The sequence below is a fragment of the Pteropus vampyrus genome, unplaced genomic scaffold (genome assembly GCF_000151845.1).
Source record: "Pteropus vampyrus isolate Shadow unplaced genomic scaffold, Pvam_2.0 Scaffold58, whole genome shotgun sequence".
Classification (NCBI taxonomy): domain Eukaryota; kingdom Metazoa; phylum Chordata; class Mammalia; order Chiroptera; family Pteropodidae; genus Pteropus; species Pteropus vampyrus.
In genome coordinates, this window is record NW_011888839.1 from 5,951,904 (window position 1) to 5,975,512 (window position 23,609).

Below are 23,609 nucleotides of genomic sequence, written 5' to 3' on the forward strand. Positions count from 1 at the left end.
CACTCTGGAAAATAGTTTGGTAGTTCTTTTAAAAAAACTTAAAAAATGGATTTCTCATACAACCCAGCAGTTATATTCTTGGACATCTATCCCAGAGAAATGAAAAAATATTTTTACACAAGAATTCGTATACAAATATTCATAGTAGCTTTATACATAATATACAAAAACTGAAAAACACTCAAATGCCCTTCAATGGGTGAATAGTTAAACAAACGCTGGTACCTTCATACCATGGAATACTATTTAGCAATAAAAAGGAATGAACTATTGATGCATGTAACCACTTGGATGAACCTCAAGGGAGGTATGCTGAGCAAAAGCTCCAATCTCAAAGGTTACATATTATATGATTCCATTTATTTAACATTGTAAAAATAATAAAATTATAGAGATAGAAAGCAATTAGTGGTTCTGAGGGTTTAGGGATGGGGATAAGGAGAAAGGGACTGGTGCGGCTATAAAGGGTAGTATAGGGGAATCTTGAGTGATGTTAAGCTCTGTATCTTAATTATGGTGGTGGTTATACTAAGGTACACACGTGACAAACTGCATATAACTATGCAAACACATATAGAAGAGCACATGTATAACTGGAGAAACCTGAGTAAGTTCTATAGGTCGTATAGATGTTAATTTACTGGCACTGATATGTACCACAGTTATACAAGATGTTAATACTGAGGCAGGCTGGGTGAGGGGTGCACCGGACTTCCCTGTACATTTTTTTTGCAACTTCCTGTAAATCTATAATTATTTCAAAATGAAGTTAAGAAAAGTTTCAAGAAGAAATCCAGGCTAGTGATCAAGCTCCGTTTCTTTCAGCCCAGAGGTGCTTCTGTTTCCTTGATCGCGTAGGGGTGTTTGCCCCCCTTAGTTACTCTCTTTATTTTCAATACATATAACCCCTTTATACTTGGTCTTTTTCTAAAAGTTCCAATTATTTTTCAAGGGAAAGTCTGGAAATACTTTATTCCTGTATGGTTCTGGGAAAGTTGCTCAGCACTTTATCCTTCAGCCTTCCCTTTGGAAGATGGAGAAATGACATCTATCCCCTTTCTCACAGGAATTCTGAGGATTACAAATCCACAGAAGTTCCAATGAACTCCTTTTATGCTGAAATCAAAGAGCAAGTGAGAATCAGGTGAGTACTCCCCTCCACTGAGTGCCCTCCACATTCTGCTCGCTGCACAAGTGCTTCCAACACTAAAACAAATAAATAAACAAACAAACAACAACAAAAAACCCTCTGAAAACTGGTCAGGTTTCATCTCAGTCTAGAAAGATATGCAAGTCCTCTATAAGCTATAACATTGCTGACCTTTGGATAACTGGCATAGTTATAGTAATAGACTATTAAATATTATGGGTCTACAGTGGGTTTATATCCTTCCTCCAATTTCCAATTAATCAAAATGAGAGTGATTTTTCAAGTCATCTTTTTAAATGCATAAACAAATTGTTTAGTAAATAGTTTTAAAAATAAACATATTCAGCTATTTTTAGTGGCTTTTTCCTCCCCTGGATTTAAGCAATAGGTTTCCAAAACATTTTGCACATGTCAATGTCAATTTTTTGGAAAACTCCCGTCAGGGCTTCCTACATCCACAGCCTCTCTTTTTCTTCATCACAGTAACATTCCTTCTTCACTCTCCCACCTTCTCTGGAACATGCACTCACTAAACAAATTTGCGGTGTCACTTCTATTCTTACACTCCCCTGGAATAAAACATTATTCGCTGGTCAATCATTAACCACTGAAACCCCTCCACATATTTATTTTCAAAGCATCATAATAAACATCCCTTAACATGTGTCACACAAGCCTAGGATTAACAAGGACAGTAATATTGACCAGGTGGGTGCTATACCATAGAGTGCCTTTGAAGCAAATTAGAAAAAGGCACCTTCTCTGGGTAGGACACAGGACTGAGTCACCGCTGAAGTTCATTCTTGATCTGCCCAGGTGGGGCAATCTCCCAACTGGATCCAGAAGCTCTAGAACAAGGTCAGGAACACAAACTCAGCTTCTCCTCACCTTTGCACTGGCTCCATCATCGACTTTTAGTGCTTCTAAGAGCAATCACTTGACTCTTGTGACACAAATTTTTTTCCTGGGTCACTAAAAACTGCACAATACTTGGACATGATATTTTACAAACCCATCCCGTTACAAATTTTTTTGTTTTCGTTTTTGTTTTTTGTCACCATAACAGTGGTTCCAATACTCATTGGGAGATCAGGAGATCAATCAGCTCTAGGACAAGCTCAGACTGTTTTTGCTTCCTTTAATGGAGAAGGGGGAACTCTGGCAAATTTTGTCCTTGTGTAGTTTTCCTCTTGCAGTGCAGTGGTCTGTGACTTACAGCCCAATATCCATGCCCTGATGCATGCACTCTCTTGAGTTGAATGAGAACATTTGACTCTGTCAATTTGCAGTGGAACACACCTCCCAGGTTTTCTGTGCTATGTAATATCAGCTCTGGACATTTCTCATTCAGTGTTCATCTCTGTCAGATAGACCGAAAATTGGAACCAGAAACACTTGACAAATCACTAGCCGCATCATGGTTACAGGTAGTGACATTTTGCTGCTGCTGCTGCTGCCTATTCATGAAACTGGAGGTTAAGACTCCGTTTCTGAGATGTAAACTAGGGAAAACCCCACGTAAAGCACCAGCGTTGGACAGAATATCACATAGGCAATTTCCAACTGAAATGCCGGTTATCAGAAGTCATGTGGAGTCAGGAGTTGCCATGGAATCCATTTGTTTCTAAACCAGCTCCTCCTGCTGGAATAGTTTCTCATTATCATGTCTTTCTTATAGGGAGGCAGGGCAGAGAGGGGCAGGGAGAGAGAGAGCAAAAAAAAAAGAGAAAGAACGGGAGCACAAGCCTGTGAGCCATCTGTTATAAAACTATGCTAATAATTCTCATACACTCAAGCCCTAAAATGAATAAAAAAATTAAAAATTTTAAACAGAGTTAATATCACCTTGAACACACATTTATGTTGCTGTCTGTTTTGTAGTAAAACAATCCCTTTGCTATCATGATTTCTCTTCTGTGACTTCTGATTATTCAGGGAGAATACATGATGGCTTATCACACGACTTTTATCTTCACAAACAAGTTATCGGATCTCCAGGAGTGAAAATAAATATTAAAGCAGATCTGAACCATGATAGGCTGCACATTTGCAGTACACTTATTTTCCTCTGTTCTCCTATGTATCATTTTTTTTTTTTTTTTTAGATTCTTAACCAGAACATTATAGCTTTTCCTCCTGTGAAACTGCTGTGAGGATGAATTTATCCCCTTGTTTCCTCCAAATTATTTGTTTAAATCATGAGAAGTGATTGGCTGGCATATGTTAATACTTGAGTTGTTTTTGTAATAAAGGCCCCATGTGTTTGTAGGTAAAATACAAAACAGGTTGATCAAATATCAACTTGGGACAACTGAATTTCAAAACATACAGAATCCATAAATTAACAACTATTTTAACACATGTACAATATAATATAGCATAATTAGTCAGGAGATCTGTTAAATGAAGACACATTAAAATTATGTTTGCATATTTATCTTCTGTATTTTGCTTTAAAGAGTATTATATGTTTTATATGAGAGAAAAAAATGTTGGTAGATGATTCCAGAACCTTGCCCCTGTGTTTCCGATTGTCTCCAATGTTCTAGTGGGCTCCCCTCAGGAGAGACATTCGAAAGGACTTTAGGCAGATGAAAAGTTGTTTAACCTCCATAATAAGAGAAAAACAATCAGCCTAAAAATAGACTGATTTATTAAGCGCTTTATTGCAAAGCTGTGGGGGAAGCAGTCACTCTCCCACACTGCTGGTGAGAGTGTCAATTAGCACTCCTGTGGTGGGCAACTTGGCAATATCTATTAGGAGTGGAAATCCACATACCCTTGACCTAGCAACTCCACTTATGGGAAATCTGGCCAGTGGTTACACTTGTACACAGGTAAATGACATGCGTATAGTGTTATTTATCACTGCATTATGTGTGATAGCAATGATAGGACACAACCTAAATGCCCTCGGTAGGTGACAGGTTAAATAAGTGATACTACTATTTTCTTAAACTAGAATGTATGCAGATGTTTAGGAAAAAGAAGGATGAGGAAGCTGTTATGGCAAGTGTAAAAAATCAAGGTACAGAACAGCGCGTAAAATATTAAGCTTGATGTTTGCTTGAATATGCATAAAGCAACTCAAAAAAAAGATAATAAGAAAGTAAATAGTTGTATAGCAGCAGATGCCAACTGGCAGCCCAAAGATGCATTTGCTTGGTTTGCACAGCATTTTAAAATTGAATTTTACTTAATAACCTGCTATCCAGGTTAAAAAAAAGAAGAAGAAGAAGAAGAAGAACAACAACAACAACAACAACAAAGAACAAGCAGGCCAGAGGTTAAGATAAGAAATGGTGCTGGTAACCTAATCTCTTTAGATTTTCCACCTTGCTTTAGGGTCACACCTCAGACATAACTAAAGCTGGATGGGGGGTCTCTGCAGTGAGAGCACTGATGCACTGACCAGTTTCATACCAGAGTAGAGCCGTGACTCATTTATAGATATTCTTGTACCAAAACTCTCTTCAGATTTCCTAATAATGCTTAGGAGCCACAGTTGGAAAAAGGCACGCCTAGCATCCCCATTTTCCCATGTTGTGCCTAGGAGCAGCACTGACATCCATTTGTCACAACAGGCACAGTGCCTAGGGCTCATGATAGTTTTACAGGCCCACAAAATGTTTTAATTTCTTTTACAATTAGAAGAAAAAAAATAAATATAAGAATAATGAGTATATGATAATGAATCCAACCTGAATTACATTCATCTTTTAACTAACATAGTCGTAAAATTTACCTTTAATATTTTTTATGGAGAAAGGCCCATGAAAGCATGACGAAAGTGCCCAAAGGACTGATAAAAGCGTGATGTCCTAATGTGGCCCTACACAGGAGGAAGCACTTGCCATCTGAGCGGAGATCTAAACCTCACAGGCCCAATGCACACAGGCAAGGCCCCTTCTTCCAGGAACTGCTGCCATCACCATACACATCTAGGGCCCTTTATGCTTAAGTCCTCTGGCAAAATTAGGGAAGGTTTTCAGGGCCCAAAAGGAGAATGGATAATTATCTGCTATTTTTTTCAACATGCCCTACCACTGGTCGATTGACTCAACCCTCTGGTTTTCTCTGTAACCACATCAGAATCTTCGAACCCTGGAAACTTCTGGGGTTACCCTGAGCACTTCCTGCCTTTCTGAGGACAAGTTATCCACTAAAGGGTGGCCTGGTTGGGTTTGGGGCGCTTCCTCTCCCTCACACTGAGGCAATCATCCTCTTTCCAAAGGGGCAGGAATGACCCATCTTCAGGGATTCCCATCCATACTATCAGAGCCATAAGCCTCACCCCTAGGCCTCAACTAGACAGTTATATGATGCCATGAGCACAGGGTCTTCCAATAGCAGGACTATCACTTCAAATCTTCTCCCTACTGACAGTTCTTCTTCAAAGACAAGCTGTGAAAACGCAGACTAAAGCAACAGTTCTCAAAGTGTGGTTTCCTGACTGGCAGCATGGGCATCACCTGGGAACTTGTTAGAAAGGCAAATTATTGAGTTTCACCTCAGCTCTGCTAAATCATAAACTCTGGGAGTGGGGGCCAGCAATCTGTTTTAATAGCCCTTCCAGGCAATTCTCATGCAAGCTCAAATTCCAAAACGACCGAGCTAGGAGCAACAGTGCCCAGATTTTCAAGGGCAGATTCCCTCGTCTCCGGCCCAGAGGTGATGAGTCGATCGAGGGTAGGACTCAGGAATGTGCTGCAGACGCCCGAGGCATTTGGTCCAAGGCCCCGGCGAGCACAGGGGTACTTCCTAGGATCCTGGGGTGACGCCAGGAGGGCAGGCGCAGGCAGCAGCTATTCGAGGCTCCGTGCCCAGAGGCACAGCGACTTTGGTCAGGCGGCGTCTGTAGCTGAGTTAAGCCTCTGCGTCTCAGGGCGGGTCCCCGCCTTCTCACTCGCGTAGTGCGAGGCAGCGGCCGCGCCCCTCGCTTTGAGCTCATTCTCAACTCGCTCCCGCCGCTGCGAGACCTGCTTGGTGCTAAAACCACCCCTTCCCTCCCGAAACTTACGGAATGCCAACTCCCCGCCCAAAAGGCATTTCCGATTCCTAGTCAGAGTGGGGCTTGAAGGTCTATATTAAAAAGCAGCACTTGGCCACCCCCTCACCCCAGGTGACCCTGAGGCTCGGCCAGGTCTGGAAGCCAGTCATTTGTTTATGGATTAGCGTGATCAGCCTCAAGAGACTGCCTTACCCACTCCTCTTAGAAGGCGGAGGACTACTGGGTTCAGGCGCTCGCGGCACAGTCCCTGGGTACACTGGTCCCTGGGCACAAAGTTGGGGCTCAAAAGGAGAAACTCTCCAGAAACCTAATTCAAAGGCTCTCCAAGCTGGAAAGAGTGAAGGACATGCCCTCTGGATCTACCCAATTATGATGCCCCTCACCCTTTTCAGGCCACTGACACCACTCTGCAAGCTTCCGGCCACCCCGCCCCCACTCACTAGCCCCGGCCTGGCAGGAGATCCTGTGCCCTCAGAGCATAATTTGGCCTTAGGAATCCAAGTGTTTTTCAGCCCGAAGTCGCAAAACAATGTTAATCTTCAGATTTTGAACACCTGGTTGTGCTCCTGTGCTCAGCTTTGCTGAATTTACACATATACATCATCCAAAACTCGATTTCTGGAAAGGAAAAGTGTGAAAAGTGCCCACGCCCGGAGCGGCAGGCACCCACTGTTTCCTGCCCTCAGAATGAGCAGCATCAGAGTTTTCCAGTTGTTTTAAAATGTGCAGTTTATGAAGCACTTTGGTTTCTCAGCGACCAGTTCAAGGTATATTAGGCTAGGTTTCAAAATCTGTGTGGAAAATATATTATCCAGAATATTTAGAGAAAGTATATAATATCTTTACTTGCATTTGCCACTCTTGTTTTTCAAGTTGGTGCATTTTATTTCTTCCCTTTTTTTTTCTTTGTGTGTGTGTGTGTGTGTGTGTGTGTGTGTGCGCGCGCGTGTGTGTGTGTAACCACTCAAGTTAATTTTTTGGACATTTCAATGGTCAATTCAGGCAGGTGCCTGAGAAGCAGTACCTCAGAAGAGGGTTGTTTTTGTTTTGTTTTCACAAAATATCTTACACTCTCCAAAACGTCCTGACCAAAAAAATATTTACTGCAATTTAAAAATATTAAATATGGCCCTATTTTTTTTGGAGGTTTCTCCTAGCCTTTGTTTTCTAGCACACCGGCCCCACCGGGTCAAAGTTGTAACGGGTTCTTGTTCTGTCTGGACATCACAACGTCTAAATCTGGTAATGAAACGGAGCTAGAGTAGGATTCCTTTATATACATGGAAGAAGTAAAACGGCAGTATTGCCCTAGATATTAATATTTCCTTTTCCAGTGGTAGAGAGTGAACATCTAGATATAACATACTGAGATATTTAAGTGACCACCTTCATCCTGCCCTTGGCCACTGTGTAAAATCAGTGCCTATGTGCCTCGTACAAGTGCGTATGTGTGATGTACAACGTGCGCGTCGTTAGCAGTCTGTAAAAAACAAGAAAGTATATGGGGGGGGCGGAGACAGAAATCACTATAATTTTGATAAGATGCTCAAGCATCAGGCTGCAGAGAGGAGTTGCCAAAAGGCAGAATATCAGTCCTTGCCCAATCAGAGGCCGGCACCACAACACGCCGGGGTTCGGCCGGCTGCGCTGAAACCCGGCTCCGCGGTTTGCACCGGAATTCGGCTGGGCGTTCCCTTGTTCTTTTATAAACCAAGGGTTCAGCTTCTTGAGTCTGGACTTTGCCTGATGTTGGAATGAGTCAGGTGATCCTCAGAGGCAACCTCCTCTTGGTTCCCGGCATACTGGCGAGGTGGTCCTAGGATCCGCCAGGGCGGGCACGCCTTGCTCTCGGACTAGATCCTTGGGCTCCTGCACGTGGTGGTATCCTGACTGGTTCAGGGCGGGCTCCATGCCGGTAGCATCCGGGGTCGCCCCGGAGATGGAAGAGGCTCCCAGGGGCACAATGTCGCTGTTACTCTAGGCTGTTTGCCCTCCTTGGAGGTGGTGGTGGAAAAGCAAGATGTTTGTTTCTGGATGGGTTCCGGTTTCTTCCCTCATTAGGATCCTGTTCCGGGCCGTATACAGGGCTACATTTTGAGACACCCGCACGCACCGAGGCCTAGACGCCCTGAGGATTCCTATTTGGTGTTGGTGGGTCGAGTGAACCCGTCTCTTTCCGTTCTGGGGCTTTCTCCCTTATGTTGACAAAGAGATGGATAGGATTAGCCTTTTAGCCCCCAAGAAATTTACTTAAAATTTCTCATGCTAAAGACTAATACAAATTCCAGAACACAGGGAGGCACCTGAGGGTCCCGTTCACGCCCGGGGCTGGCAGGAGGCGCGGGCGGGGCCGACGGGCGGGGTCGCGGGGAGGGTGTGAGGCCGAGTCCCTGCGCCCGGGCGGAGGAGTGAAGGAGCCACATTCCGGCTCCAGTCTAGGTTCAAAGATTAGAAAAACAGGTGTTACGTCGCCATGCTAATTCACTCTCTGGGTAAACTCGGCTCAGACAGTTGTGTGCGGAGGACTTAGTGAGGGGGCCGTCACCACATGGCCGTGCATTCACTTTGTTTATTAAACGACATCTACTCGGTTCATCGACAACTGATCTTCACTGGGACGCTGGAACAGCCCGCCTGGCTCTCCAGGACATCGCTTTCGGTGTGAGGACTTCCATACTCATTTTGCCCATCTTGCTTCTGAAGGCGAAACACGGCATTTCTTCCAGGTGAAACGCACTCTGTATGTGGAGCCCGGCACCACCTGATCCCCCAGAGAATTCCTGCCGTGGACAAAGGTTTCAGAGCCCTGAAAAGCACTAATACCTGCACTTGTTTGAGATAAAGAGAGGGTTTAGAGCAACCGCAGACTTAATGCAAATCCTTTCTAGAACACAGTCGGTATAGAAAACCTCTTCTTACCCCTAAAGTGTCATTGTTTCGCCTGTCAGTTCCATTTTTTTCTCCTAATACCTGTCCAGGTTGGAGGTAGGGAGAAGAAGGGTCATGGACGATTCTTTCCCCTTCTGCAAACACAAACCTCCTCTCTTTACATGTAGTAGTTACTTGATCTTATCTGGGCTTTCTGGAATCTTGTCTATAAGGGAGCCACAGTTCATCTCTGTATTCCTACTCATCTCTTGTTAAAAGTGCATCACTTGGTTGAAACCACCCAGAGCCAGGTCTCTGAGTGGCTACAGCCTCTGGAGAAATGACTCTTATAGCCCATTAGCTGGATTCCAGTTTTGAAACACCTACAAAATCTTGTTTCTTTTTTTATTCTTTCTTCCTATCCAGAATGTTCACTTCTTCTTGCCAGGTGTTTCCCAGATGTGTAAATAGCCCCAGAAAGCTCCCGTTGTCGTTCTGCGAGCTTATTGCCATTGGGCGGCAAAGGAGGTAGCAGATGTCTGTATTTTTGAACAAACACTCTTAAAGTTGTTCTGAACCTCAGCAGAATAGCACACACTCCTCTTCAGAGTATGTGTTTTCTCAGCGGCAATTAGCACCACAAAGGAGTAGACGAGTGCAACATTACTGGTGTTCTCACCCTCTTTTATGGCCAAGGAAAGAACTGCCTCCAAGCGCACCTCAGGGAACTGAATCATGGTCACCAGCAGCATCAAAAACAAGAGGGGAATCACATCTGTAGGGAGTGACTCGCAAGCAGCAAAAATTGTGTTGGTCAACAAGTCAACTTTTCCCCGTTGCTATCTTTTGTCTTTCCTCAGAAGAAAGAGAGAAGGCGATTCAAATCAGAAGGTCTCTAAGAAATTGTCAGTAGTACTTACGAGCGTTTGTTTAAACGGCTCCTGTTGGGGAATATTGAATGTCGTAAAATTCATTCACGCGTACTGTATCCCGTCTGTAAGGAATATTCATGTTGGACTTTTGTTTTCTGAAACAAAATCCAACAAAAATCTTCACTGACATTTAAGATAACGGAATGTGTGAGACATCTAATTCAGTTTTGGCCTGACATGTAACTTCTTTCCCCTAGCCTCCATCTGCTCCCCAGAGGAAAACTCCACGATTGAGCTTTCCATGGTGAGTCAATCAGCCCCAAACTCGACCCACTTTGAAAAAGAGGCTCCTCTTTGGGATTGAGAGACAGGTATATTTATCTCCTCTGGCGATGAATTTGGTGTCGCTGTGGATTCAGAGGCCATGAAGAAGAAAAATAAAGCCCAACATCGGCCCCAGCACGCCAAGGGCCCCGCGCACGCCCGCGGGAAGGGCGTGGCCGCCGTGTCGGCCCTCGGAAGAACCACGCCCGCAGCCTGGGCGACTCCCTACCTCACCAGCCTGGAGCCCGAGCCCCCTGGCCTGACCGCCGCGGGCCCGGGCGCGGGCACCTCTGGCACTACGGGGTTGGTGCTGGGACTGACTGCTTCGCCACTCGACTCCCAGGATAGCAGGAAGCGCGGTTCCTGCACATTTTGCCCGCAGGGCCCTGGAGGCCGGGAGCAGCAGCTGCTGCGGGCAGCGCCAACACGGGTGCCCGTGGCTCTTTAGGAACGCAGCGGCCACGCGGGTAGTAAGGCTGCGAGCCCGGAGCGGGGGCGCGCGGTGAGCAGTGCGGGGCGTGTTCGCGTCACTCAACTCGGTGGACCAATGAGCGCCGCGCCCCGGGGCTCACCGGGCCAATCGGAGGCGAGGAGGTTTGTGAGTGGCATTAAGGGAAGGCGGGAGAGAGAGAGCCCGGGAGTGAAGTTGAAGCTAAACCCCTTAAGGTATAAAGAAGTTACAAGGGGGCGTTTTCGGCTTCCAATTAGGAATAATGCTGGCTTCGTAGCAACTACCGAGGAGGAGGATTCTAAAACCACCTCACTTGTTCCAAAGCCTGCATCCCCCTCCTTCTCCCACGCACCCCTCCCCCAATTCACAACCAAGAGAGAGAAAAGGGAGCCAGGGCGCGCTCTGCTCCTCTCTGCCGGTGGGGAGCGGAGAGGCCCGCGGAATTGCTTAGTTGGACCCTAGACATGAATACAATTAAGAGGCGGGCGTCTCCGCACCCTTTGCCACCAGCGGGGACTGAAGGTAGGTGAAGCGGAAGACAACCTGCGCCTGCCCAGCGGCACCGCAGCTCTGCAGCTCAGGGAGAGGGGCCGGACTGCATTCTACCCCCCGGTGCCTGTGAGGGCTGTCGCGAATGTGCCACCTGTTAACCTGGCGCTGCAGTGCCCGGCGTGTTGCCGCCCCTGCTGGGCAGGGAGTGCGCTGGGTCGCCTCGGGAGTCCCGAGGGACTTGATGTGTAAGTGCCACTTTTTGAGTAATCCTTGAGACTTGAGACCCTAGTTAGAGAGGTAACCAAGTTCCAGATCTGCCAAAGTAGAAGGACTGAAAGGCGGCCGAAGCGCTGTGGAGGAATTTGGATTTGTGGAAACCTGCTTTCCTGGGACGTGTGCCTGGCTCCGGCGCGGGCACGGGCACCAGAGGCCAGGGATCTCCTAAGGGTCTTCAAAAATTGGCGTTTTGTCGTCTGGGCAACTTCCTAGGGGGCTGGAGAATGTGGCTGGCATGGGTGAGGGAATGCGAGCATTATTTGCAAGGGGCTCAGTTTCTCTGCTGATTTCTTCATATTTAAAACAAAACAAAACAAAACACCGAGGAAAGCTGAGGCGCGATGAGGCCCTTTCCAGAATTCAGGCGAGGGCATAAGTGATTGTGGAGCCGATCTCTTACGCTCTGATGCTGTTGTCTTCACAGTGGTCTGAAAGAGTCGTCCGGCTTTCCCGTTCTCCCCAAAGGGGATCGGAGCCGCCTCAAATGCCACGGGACTGAAGAGCAAACGTCGGGGATTATTATGTCGATTTCTCGAGGACCGGGATTCACAGCGCGAAACAGAAGAAAAGGCTGGCTCTTCAGGAGTCTCGCCGGTATTTGATAACCGAAGACTCTTAAAATTGCCCAGATTGCCCTGGATCAGCGACTTTCCTCTACTCGCATACCGTATTTTTAAAGAAATTATTTTGTTCGCCGCGTTGGTCTTTTACCACCATCAATACACTGAAGCAAAGACTTCAGTCTCTTCATGTAAAGTATGCTTTATATTTTTGCCAAATATGATCTCTAATTGAAAGTTTATTTTTGGTTTTGGATGAATCTGTGGAGCTCATGTTGTAAGAAGAAAGGGGGAACGAGACACAATGAAAGAGAAGTCCAAAAATGCTGCCCGGACTAGGAGGGAGAAGGAAAACAGTGAATTTTATGAACTGGCTAAATTACTACCTTTGCCCTCGGCTATCACCTCGCAGCTGGACAAAGCATCCATAATCAGACTCACGACCAGCTATCTCAAAATGAGAGTAGTGTTCCCAGAAGGTAAGTGACTTTGCCCAGATGGAATTTCAAAGGCAGAAGGGTTAGGGGATTTGCCAGCCAGTGAGTGAGCCCACACCACTGGGCAGAGAAGTACATTCATACTTGCATACACTCTGCAAAGGGAAGTTTAGCATGGCTGCTTGACTGAGGACCTCTCTGATAGAATCCCCTTTGCCTTTGAGGCTTTCTAGTTCCCCATTAATACTTTTTCTTCAGTCCATCAGATATGTTTGGTTGGGAAGCAGCCCAACAGTGCTTTTGTCAACACTTCAGATACTGGGCTCAATTGAAAGTACTACTAATCCAAACAAGACTTTCTTTTTTTTTATTCCTCTCATTTGAATTGTATCTATTAGAAAGCCGGAACACTGCCAAATTCTTTTATTTTTGCTATGTATAGATAGACCCGTGTACGTAAGAGCTAAATAAGCCAGATAATTATTTCTCTGTATGTCTATAATTCTGCAAATGAGGAGCAAGCATATTCATGAACAAATATATCCTAAATTTACTCAGTCTCTTGACTGCATATAGCAAATTTATTTTGAGTTTGCAAGACATTCACAGATTCTGAAACTAACTCTGAGGCTTGTGATTCACATGTCTGGGCTTGATACTATCTCTGAGATAATAGGCCAGCCCCCAAATACATAAGATTGAATCAAGATGGCTAGCCTACTTAGAAAATATCTTCTAGGTGGCAGGTTGGCAAGCAGATTCTGGAAAAATTGTCTTATAAGGCCTAAAAGTTAAAATAGTTGAGCTGTTGACATGATTTAAAATGTGTACTTAGATTATGAAGATTCACTGTGTGAGGACAGAAGAGCCTTCACAAAACACTCTTATGTATAAAACCTCTTATACTCACTGGGAAGAGGACACGACTCTCTTCCACTTCTCCATCCTTTCCTTTACCCACATTCAAGGAACATGGCCAGATTAAAAATATGTACTTTTTAGATATGTCTTTCCTTGGGGGAGGACTGTTTAGAAATGTAAAGGAGAGAATACAAAAAAAAAAAAAAAATCTAGGAGAAAGAACCCTGTTTATTTACCAACCAGAACTTCTTATTTGACCAGGAGAGGTTTATGTTATTGTTGATTTTGGATGTTTGGAGTTTGTTGTTGTCTCTCAAGGAAATAGAGGGGAAGAAAATAGTCATTTGGCTTGGAGTTTCACTTTGCTTGATCTTGACTAAAAGTTATTATTTGAACCAAAGTTCAAAAGGACACTAAAAGGAAAACTTTCAAATTATAGTTTATTTTTACCCTCAAACTATAAGTAGTGTGAGTTGTTTTGTCTTAAAGCAGTTATGTGAATAATCTCATCTGACTCTGGAAATCACAGGAAGAAAGGAATAAAAACCTAAAGTACCTGAAAAGTTTTTAGAAAGAAAGAGAGAGAGAGAGAGAAACAGAAAGAAAGAAAGAAAGAAAGAAAGAAAGAAAGAAAGAAAGAAAGAAAGAAAGAAAGAAAGAAAGAGAAAGAAAGAAAGAAAGAAAAAGAAAGAAAAAATGAAAGGAAGGAAGGAAGGAAGGAAGGAAAGAAGGAAGGAAGGAAGGAAAGGAAGGAGGAAGGAAGAAAGGGAAAGAAGGGAGGAAGGAAGAAAAAAAGGAGGGAGAACTCATATATTTAAAAGCCATACTTTCCATTCAAACTGCTGAGAACGGCTGGTGGGAAAATTACAGTGATGCTACACTGCCTTTTGTTTAAAAAAGAGATCTCGTTGTCTTTAATACTGTCAGCGCCTACTTTATAAAAATAAAGCTATTGCGAACTCCGCTGGTCGCGCTGTTCCTAACAGGATTATTAGCAGTGATTTGTCAGCCCCTGCGATCTCAGTGGGCTCCCTTTCTCCGTGATTTCTAGCGGGTCTCGTCAATTATCGGTGCCGATGTCACTCGCTGTTTGATCAGAAGAAGCATATGGTGTTGCTTGTGGGGCTGCGAGTAATCGCCGGAGGAAGAGAATAGAGGGTCGGCGTTTCCGGGAGGGCACAGAGAGGGACCGGAGTGCCGGGGGAGTCGCGGGGCCAGGGCTCTCCTCTGTGTCGTGCGACGCGGCCGGGAGGGGAGCGAGCTGGTCTTGTTTTGGTTTTACTTTTAAGAGAGCAAGCTTTCTTATTTAAGTGCTAACTCCACAAATTATAAATCGCGCGATAAGTAAATAGGAGGAACAAAAAGTAAACTCAGCCAACTTGTTATTTTAAAAGAGTGTCCTGGTGAAGATTCCCGCAGGAGTTCGTTGGTGGCCAGGTCGGTCCCCTGTGGCTACTTTAAAGGCGACTGTGCTTTCTGCAGCGCCTCTCACTTTCCTCCCGAACTCTGGGCCCCGAGCTCCTCCCTCCTCTCCCTTCTGCGGATGAGTGTGAGTTTATGGGGAGGAGGGGATGGACGATGTGTGAACTCTGGGCACATCATTTATTTCTCCAGCTACTGTTGAGCTCATAACTCACTCGAGTCCTCCACCCGGTGAGTTAGACAGGGTCATCCGAACAGCTGGCTCCTAGGATGAGGTTTTAATTTTTAGAAAAGATTAGCTTCAAAAATTCAAAACCCAAACACAGACCTTAAAATATTAAAGAACAACAACAAAAATCCAACAGCTTTTAAAGGAGTGATATACTCACAAGTGGAAACAGGCACCACCTGCAGAGGGTGCCAAATTTAGGTTCAGCTGTTGACTGAAGGGAAGGGGTCCATGGCAGTGGGAGAAACTGAGCACTTTATATGGAGGTAATCTTTTTTAGCGATGAGAAGTAAAAAGAATTTGAAGATAAAGTTCATTTTTATGTCTGTCTTGCCACCATCCTAGCACATAGTAGGTCTTCAAAAAAATTTTATTTTTAAAATGGGATAGTTATTTCATAATGGAAAGCATTCTATTACATGTAACATGGATTTTGCAAGGCATATAATCTAAAATAATTGTACATCTGGTAACATCTTATAGGCATAATGACGTAAAACTCCAGTTTTTGCTCATATACATTTCATCTGTAATACCTTGTAATGTCAAATGGTTTAAATCAATAAAAATTGTCCATACTTATATTTGAAAATTTTTTAAATCCTAAATTATAGCTAATTCCCCTCCTCCCGAATTTGCTGAATACATTTTTTCCCCCAGGCTCTAGTAGATTTCTTGTCTGTGGGTAAACTTCGGCTTTTATTTATCTGCATAGAACAATCGAGCTGTTGAAGAAAAATGGGAGAGAGAATAGAAGGCTGGGATATAAATGCCTGCAATAATTAAGAATAAAGCATTAGATTGGAGATTTCATAGTTAAAAAAAAAAAAAACTCAGGGAAGATTACTGTGAAATCATTTAAACTGCATATCTCCCAATTGGCAACATAGCCTATTCCAAAAAAGCCTTGCAAAGGAAAAGTTGAGGCATCTAGAAATATGTCTTTGGTGTTATCAAAGGCTGAAAGACGGGATTAAAAAAAAAAAAGATGATGTGACTTTATTTGTGTGCAAAATGGGACAAATTTAACTAAGAAGAAATACGTATTTGTTATCCAGATATAATAGTTTTCACTGGGAGGCGAAGTGGCTTACAGAATTACCTTAGACATGTTTTCAAATTTATAGCCATTCAAAATCGGGGTAACATCACACTACCATTTCATTCTCAAGATACCTTGGGAAAATAAAAATGATCACAGAATTGAAATTAGTAACTGTGCAGGAGTCTCTATAAAGATTGGAAGGACAGAGACGATTAAACAAATCTCCACAGACCCTTTTTATAATATTCACCTCGAGATTGAAATCCTTAATCGCCTTATATTTTTTTGAGGCTGAGAACTGAAAGAGAAAAAGAGGCCCCATTTCCCACGTGGATGGGTGATTTAAGGCTGTTTTCCTTGCTGCTTGGGGAAATGATTGAGCATTAGGTTTCCATGTTTATTTTCTTACAGAAGTTTTTCTCATTTAAAAGCCTTTAAGCACAGTTTATGCTCCACGCTGGTTTTCTCTGTTTAATTCCAGTTTTGATGTTGACTTAAAATGTAGAGTGCAGAACTAAACTCCATGCACAGCATTTGCAAGGTAGATTTATGTGCTAGAAATTGTAGATCAGATCAATGGGGGAAAAAAACCCTTTTTTTCTTTAAACAGAGGGATCACTAATAAGACAACAACAACAAAACCCAACAGAAACAGAATCATAAGCTATGGCAAGATGCTTTTAAGCAGGGTACAATCACCCACCTGAAACTAAAATTAGGTTAAATTTTCCAGAGGAAAACGTGATTTCTCGGGAGTTATTTTTCAATTCTGCAGAAATCTTGGCAGCTTCGAGCTTTTGCAGACACAAATGCAAACAGAATTCAAGCCCGTGAATTCTTGCCTCATTTTTCTGTCGGCCCAGGTATTTCTCATGAGAATGAGATTTGGACCCAGCTAACGCATTACGATTTTAGCTGTCCACCCATGGTCAGTCTCTGATCCATGGAATTTAAATTTTTGTTTGGGGGATGGGAACTTTCAATTATTTAGCAATGGGCCCGCTAATCAGAAAGTACTAAAACCGCGTCGGAGAACAGCGTAGGAAACCTTCCGCAGGTAGCTCCATCCCGCAGGCAGCTCCTGCAACGAAGTCGCTAGACCTCGATGGCTAGGACCAGACCAGGAACAGCGACCTTGTAGGGGCTGTCGAAGCCTCTACCACGCCTCGCACATGGAAAAAGCACGCAGCGGGGAGAAGCATGTTGTTGCGGCCGACCGGCCAGGTCCGCCCCGGGCGGCCCATTCTCTCCCCGAGGCCGCAGTCTGAGACCCCGCCTGCCTTCGCTCGGGTGGCTGCACTCCACTGTGCGGCAGCTAGAGGCCTCCGCACGGTGACTCCTCACTCTCTGCTGTAGGAGATCACTGTCCGCCCAGGGTTCGAGGACGTCTCCGCCCGCCTGCCTCGTGCACCCGCCGTTCGTAGTGCTGCCTGGGCCACTGCCCCAAGAACCGGCTGTCGTCTAACCCTTAAGCCTAGATCCCGCCCGAGCAAGCGGTTGTGCAACGGCTGGAGTCCCGATCCAAGCAGAACCGACGTGAGATACGCCTATGCCGCGAGGCAGCCACGTCGGTCTCGCCGGTGCCTGCTTCGGGATCGTGGCATCGCCCCGCCCGGCCACACTCAAAGGCCCAGCGTCCTGGCGACACCTCTTGACCCCTTTTAGTCGCCAAGCAGGGCACTCTTGTCAAACCCGCGTGCATTTTCGTCCCACAGTTTAGTTGGGACCTGGCTGAACCCGGCCTGTCTCTAGTTCCTGCAGTTCGCGTTCTCTCTCGGCGGGCTCGGGCGCCACTGGCAGCCAGCTTGGCCGGCAGGCTCGATCCCGACCGGGAAGCCCTAGCTTGGGGGCCAGAGCACAACGAAGGCAATAAAGAGCCTCCACCCCAGATTTACACTAATTTTAGTGGATTCCAGCAGCGCAGGCTGGGATACCCGAGGCAGGCAGGGTAGGGCACGGCACACACTGCCGCTGCTGAGTGCAGCCACACGCTGCGGGGCCCAGGCTGCTGCGCGTCCACCGACGCCGTTGGGAGGTCAGCCACACCCGCCAGGTGACTGAAGAGGGCCGCGAATGGAGTGGACCCCAGTGCTGGAGATGGGAGTGGGTACGCCCAGGTGCATGAAGCAGCCTCTACCCACTGGCGACTCCAGGAGTTCGGTCTCGGCTAAGGGAGCCCAAACTGCGTCCCTCTCTTCCCCAGAGAACCCAGCCGCTGCGGCTCCCGGAGCCCGAAGGCGTCTTGGTTGCTGGGTTTAGGGAAAGGGTTGGAAAGTGAGCACTCAGAGAGGAAACCGGGCCCTGCGGAAAACCCAAGTGGCTGAGACAGATCCCTCGGGGACGGAAATTAGAAGCACGGTCTCGAAGGGCTTTTTCCACTTCGGTCGCCAAGTTCTGGTCAGGTCATGGGACAGCTCCTACAGACCCCAACATGTTGCCTAAAAGGCATGTAGCGATTCGTCTGGGAAATGAAGATTCCCAGGAACAACTACAAGGACACATTTCTATCGCGATAGTATTTGTTTATTAAAAGGCGTGGGGGGCGGGGAGGGAAGAATTGTAAAAGAAGCTCTTCTCTTCCTCCTTTTCCTGTATGAGTGAAGGAGGCTATGATGCCGGGTCTGTAATCTATATTTTGTCAAGGGTATGAAATTCATTCCGAAGGAAAAGCTTGATCAATTTATTTTTGCTGCTTGCAATAACACAGCTGGATGATGCTTTGAGCTCAAGCTAGACTGTGGCTCATCATTCATTCGCCAAGAACGGGCCTAAATTGTGCCTGTGGGATTAGGTCAATTTTAGTGGATCTACTTCGCCTCATTTGGTTACTAATTGGTTTCTTGTTTTATAAATCGAAATCTCATTTTCAGGAAATTACAAAACCCATGCAGTCAGTCCATTGAGGTAATCCTTGGGTCAGGGGGTATTTAAATGGAAATGGCTCCACCGCGCACTGAGGGTAAAGCAACAGTGAAACTTCGCCCGGGGTTTTCACATGAAATGTGAGCTAGCCCTTTAGATCCATAATAGATACATCCCTTGTAATACTACTTATGTAAATATGATAAACCAGACTTTAAGGGAAGAGGGGGGCGGGGAGAAGCAAAATTTATCTGCTAAGGTTAATGTAGCATATCTTGGAAATCTTCCAAAATAGATTATGTTTTCTTTTGTCTTCGGCCACTTTAGCTGGGGAAAATCCTTTTGTCTAAAACCCGATTTAGTTATCGCCTCCCTCACAGAGCTCCTTTTCTCCTTTGCAAAACCCCGTTCCCTCGGCCTCACCGAATTACAAGAGAATCTTTAGATCTTGTTCCCACTGTAATCCTGCCGCAAAGGGAGCTGGTTTCCTCCTCATTTTAAACAGACAATCGAAGGATTTGCGAATTTTCTGCGGTAGGTCAAGTGCAGAAACGAAATCTCAGCTTACTCCCCTCGCCAACTGAAACTGGGTGCGGGAGCGTGTCACCGCAGGCAGGAGGTGATGGGGTCCGGGGAGAGGGGTAGCTGGCCCACTCCTGGATTTTCGGAGGCGGAACCCATGACCAGATTTCAGGAGGTGTCCTGAGCAGGCTGAAGGGCGAGCTGAGCCCTAGTATTAGGTCAGGAAAGCCCGGCAGGTAGATGAGGGCAGCCAGTCCCTTATAAAACATTAACCCAGACATAACCGTGTGACGGAGATTTCGACCCGGAACATAAAGAGAAGGCACTGCTCCGTGAAAGCAAAAGGTTCCTCAAAAGGTGGGGGTGGGGGGACAGGAGAGGGCGAGGGAGGCCCCTGTTAACTGTGCAGGCCGGCTGTTTATTAACCAGTGGGGAAGTCTTATTTTCCCCCGTAGGCGCATACTAATGAGGCCGCAACCCGAGGCGGCAAACAGCCGAGGCAGGCGCCGGAGTTCGGAACCAGTTCTTAACCCCCAGCCCAGTTTGAGATATTTTCAGATGATTCGGGTCCGGAGGCCGATCTCCGACGTCTTTCAGACGCTTTGGGGGACCGTCATAATTTTAGAATAAAGACATTTGTTGGCCCCAAGTGTAAGCTTTGCACCCTTGGGGAGCTGCAAAAGACCTGATTCCAGACACTACGCGGCTTCGGTCAGCCCCGCGTACCGGATTGCCAGGTCCCTCGCCCCAGAGGAGGTTTGGGCTCTCAGGCCCGGGCTAGGCCCACGGCATCCCCGGCTCTCCCAGCATGATCCTTTCCCCTTTCCCCATTGTGGTCTCCTTTACCAACCCTTCCTGCCATTTCTTCAGGATGGGTATGTGTGAGCGGGGATTTAAAAAAAAAAAAAAAGCACGTCAAGCCAGAAAACAAGGAGGATAGCTTGACTGAGACGGAAGGAGCGAAGGGAACGTGACAGGCGAAGGGGTATGTATAGGCAAGCCCCTCCCGAATGGTCTAGGAGGATCACAGGGCTCAGGGTAGTGGAGTCACTCTGGGGAGGAAAACTGGGGCGGGCTAAAGAGGCAGGAGAGGTTGAGGAGACACGAGGGAGGGAGGAGAGTCCTGGAGCAGGAGGGGAGCATCAGTGTTTGCAGAGTGGTGGGGAAATCGTTAGATTTATTTAGATGTGCAAACACCCAGAAACACCCGTTTTGAGCTTAAGGGGCGCTCACGGTTACTCGTTACCAGGGTTTTGATCATTTACTTAGGAAGCAGCTCCTGGCCAACACATTTTAAGAGTCCAATTCCATGTTTTATTCTGAAAGATCCGCCCCCGACCCTATGCAAGTGTCTTTGTCATTGTGTGCTTCATACTAATTTGCCCCATACCCCAGTAAATCGGCAAACCACCCCCCCCCTTTTTTTTGGTCATGTTAAATCTTGTTTAATGGTGTAAGCATAAAACAGTTTACTTAGCTAAATCAATTTCAACAGCAACACTGTTCAACGATATTATCCGTTAAGTAGTTTAACCTCAGTCTGGGCAAATTTCTTCTGCCTTATTTTTAATTTTCTTTCTGCAAACAGGTACTATAGCAGGCTCCACATTAATTTTTTAAAAATCAGCCGCAGACATCTGAGAATTTTACGGTTTAGGCATCACCGGAAAATGATTTGTGGCAAAGCCTGGAAAGATCTTAACATGATAGCATCAAGGAGAAGAAGGGGCTGTCTTTGTTAATGGATGACACCCGGAAAGTAGAGAAACTGACTAATTCTGTATATCCAGAAGGTCATGGAAATATTGCTAAAACGTTGTTAGCACCTGAAAGTAGCTGGCTTCAAAAAAGCTGTGCGTTTTTGAGGGATGTCGTGAGTCTAGGATATATGAAGCTGGGGTTAGAAGGGAAAAGGTAGAGAAAGAAGGATTGCGCAGGTGTTGCTGCTGGAAACCATCCTCAAGCAAACGGATTTTTCTGAAAGGGCTTAAAGTCAGAGGCCGGGGGAAGGAAAATGGCTGGGGAGCCCCGCAGCCAATCAGAAAGCCCGCCGGGGACCAGCTGGACCTGGCCCTCAGCCTCAGGTCACTCCAGGTGCACAGCAACATTCGCTGGATGTGTGAACATCTTAGACCTCCTGATAAGGATGATGTTGAAACTTTGGGTGAGAAATAGTGTCCCTCACCCCTCACCAGTGAACCTACGCAATGGTTATCGCCGGGGTGCAGTATCGGGGATCCCTTCAGACAAGGCTGTCCCCAGACTGGGACATTTTGGGTCCTGCCACTGAATTGCTCAGCCAGGTCCTGCCCTCCCTGAGAAGGCCCAGCCCCTCCGGTTGAGGGAGTCTGAATTCCATTCAACGCTTTAGAGGCTGAGGGGGTAGGGCCAAAGTTCACCTGCTCCCATCCCTTGCTGTCCAGGTGGGGAGTGAGGGGTGGAGGAGCCCCAATGGCATCTGGTCAAGTGTGCGACCTTGTGTGTATGACATAAGTCTGAGACTAGTCTCAAACTGCCAGCCGGGTCAGAGTCCCATCGCTAAAGGGTGTCTCTGTGTCTCCACAGGGCTCGGAGAGGCGTGGGGCCACTCAAGTCGGACCAGCCCCCTGGACAACGTTGGCCGCGAATTGGGCTCTCATCTGCTCCAGGTACTGGCGCGGGCCTCCTGGCGGCGCATGTGCTTCGAGGTCTCGGGTGCCTGGCCCCGCGCCTGGGGTCCGGCCCAGACGCGGCCTTCCCGCAGCTTCTCCAAAGTTAAAAAAGATTTAGCTCTTAACCTCACTGGGTGAAGATAGCGCCTCGAGAGGCAGAGAGGGAGGCGAGGTGACAATAGGCACACTGAGTTTGGAAGGAAGCCCTACAAAGTCTCAGTAAGGACCGCTGAACCCAGGGATGGGACGCCATTTGACACCATTCGACCCAGGGAACCACAGCGCCCCCAGACCAAGCTGCTGAGGCCGGGCTACAAAACCGTCCAAAATGAAGGATTTACACAGGAAATAGGGAAATCTGGTAGAAATGCCCGTCAATGCTTTAAGCTCACACATTCCGGATCCAGCTGCGTCTGCAACTCGTTTCATCTCTCTATGTAATTCCTGGGCTCTCTCCTCACTCTCCATACGCCACAACCCCCGGCCAACCCAGACCCTGTGCAGACCCTCAGCCACACACATACACCTCCCCAGGTAGTGAGTTTATCCAATGTGCAGACGCCCATTACCGCGTTGTTTGCAGTGTACACCGTTTTAAAATGCCCGTTGCCCGCTTAAGTCGTCTAGCAAATATTTAAAATAGTAAAACTCCCGCTGGCATTTTTAGGCTTGACACTTGTCTCCCACCCTGCATCACCTTATTATTCAAGTCCACTGCAAGCTCCTCAGATAGGAGCCTCAAACCTAAGCAGGCAGCATGGAGGAATTTGAGCTGCTTCTTGCTGGTGAGCTAAGCCTGAGCAGCATCCCGTGGCTGGAGTGCCACAACTTTTCCTGTCCTACTGCTACTCCATCCCTTCCTCAATCCCAAAGGCCAAAGAAATTTTAGTTTCATAGAGTTAAAAAAAGGCCTTGATCGAGTATTTTCTAGCAGGCCTGGCCTCCATACTTTTGAATTTAACTAGAAAGGTGCTGTCCCCCTGTCCCCTTTCTCAGGGACCACTTCCATCAGTTATCTCCCAACAACTGACCTCCCAATCTTTCCATATTACCAGTTAATTTCCCTCATCAATATAAATAAGAGAACAAAACCCAAATAACCCCTCTCCCCTCTGACTTTTGCCCAGTCTGTTCCTCTTCATCCCAAACTTCTCATAAGACTTAATTACACCCTCAATTTCCATCACTCACCCCACCTCCCTCACTGCCACAACCCTGCAGTCTGGCATCTCTCCCAAGCCATGTGCTCAGCACAGGCTCCACCACATTTTGATATGTAGCATAAGATGTTCATCTCTCATCCTACCTGACCTTGTTCATTCCACAAATATAGAAGGGCCAACTGTGTGCCTTACAGAAAGCCCTACTTTCATGGAGTTTACATTCTAAGGAGAGTAGCCTTGCAAACCCACACAGGTACACTGTGTAATGTAACAGGTGGTATAGGTGCTGTGGAGAAAAATAAGAAGAGAAGGAGGAAGGCTGTGTTTGAGTGGTGCCATTTAAAATGGGGATGGTGGGAGAGGACCTCACTGAGAAGGGGACCTTTGGGCCTGATGGAGATGATATTGCTTAC

General features: G+C 46.3%; 1 protein-coding gene and 1 long non-coding RNA gene across 7 annotated transcripts in view; one reads left to right on the forward strand and one right to left on the reverse strand.

Annotated features, from left to right (window-relative positions):
- Positions 1–7,664: 7,664 nt before the first annotated feature.
- Positions 7,665–10,556, reverse strand: LOC111740112. Its single transcript, XR_002780466.1, has 2 exons — positions 10,455–10,556; positions 7,665–10,056 (listed from the first exon to the last, which is right to left on the reverse strand). It is a non-coding gene; the product is annotated as an uncharacterized LOC111740112 (long non-coding RNA).
- Positions 10,557–10,620: 64 nt separating this feature from the next.
- SIM1 (single-minded family bHLH transcription factor 1) overlaps positions 10,621–23,609 on the forward strand; it is a 70,272-nt gene continuing 57,283 nt past the window's right edge. Inside the window, exons 1-3 of one of the 6 annotated variants that reach the window (XM_023530940.1) lie at positions 10,621–10,727; positions 11,869–12,483; positions 21,948–22,030. In XM_023530940.1, coding sequence (XP_023386708.1) covers positions 12,309–12,483; positions 21,948–22,030 — 258 coding nt within the window. In that variant the 5' untranslated portion in view covers positions 10,621–10,727; positions 11,869–12,308. Of the gene's footprint in view, positions 11,414–11,868; positions 12,484–20,281; positions 20,368–21,947; positions 22,031–23,609 lie in introns of those variants that run through there. The other 5 variants (XM_011360729.2, XM_011360728.2, XM_011360727.2 and 2 more) reach the window with 5 other exon arrangements.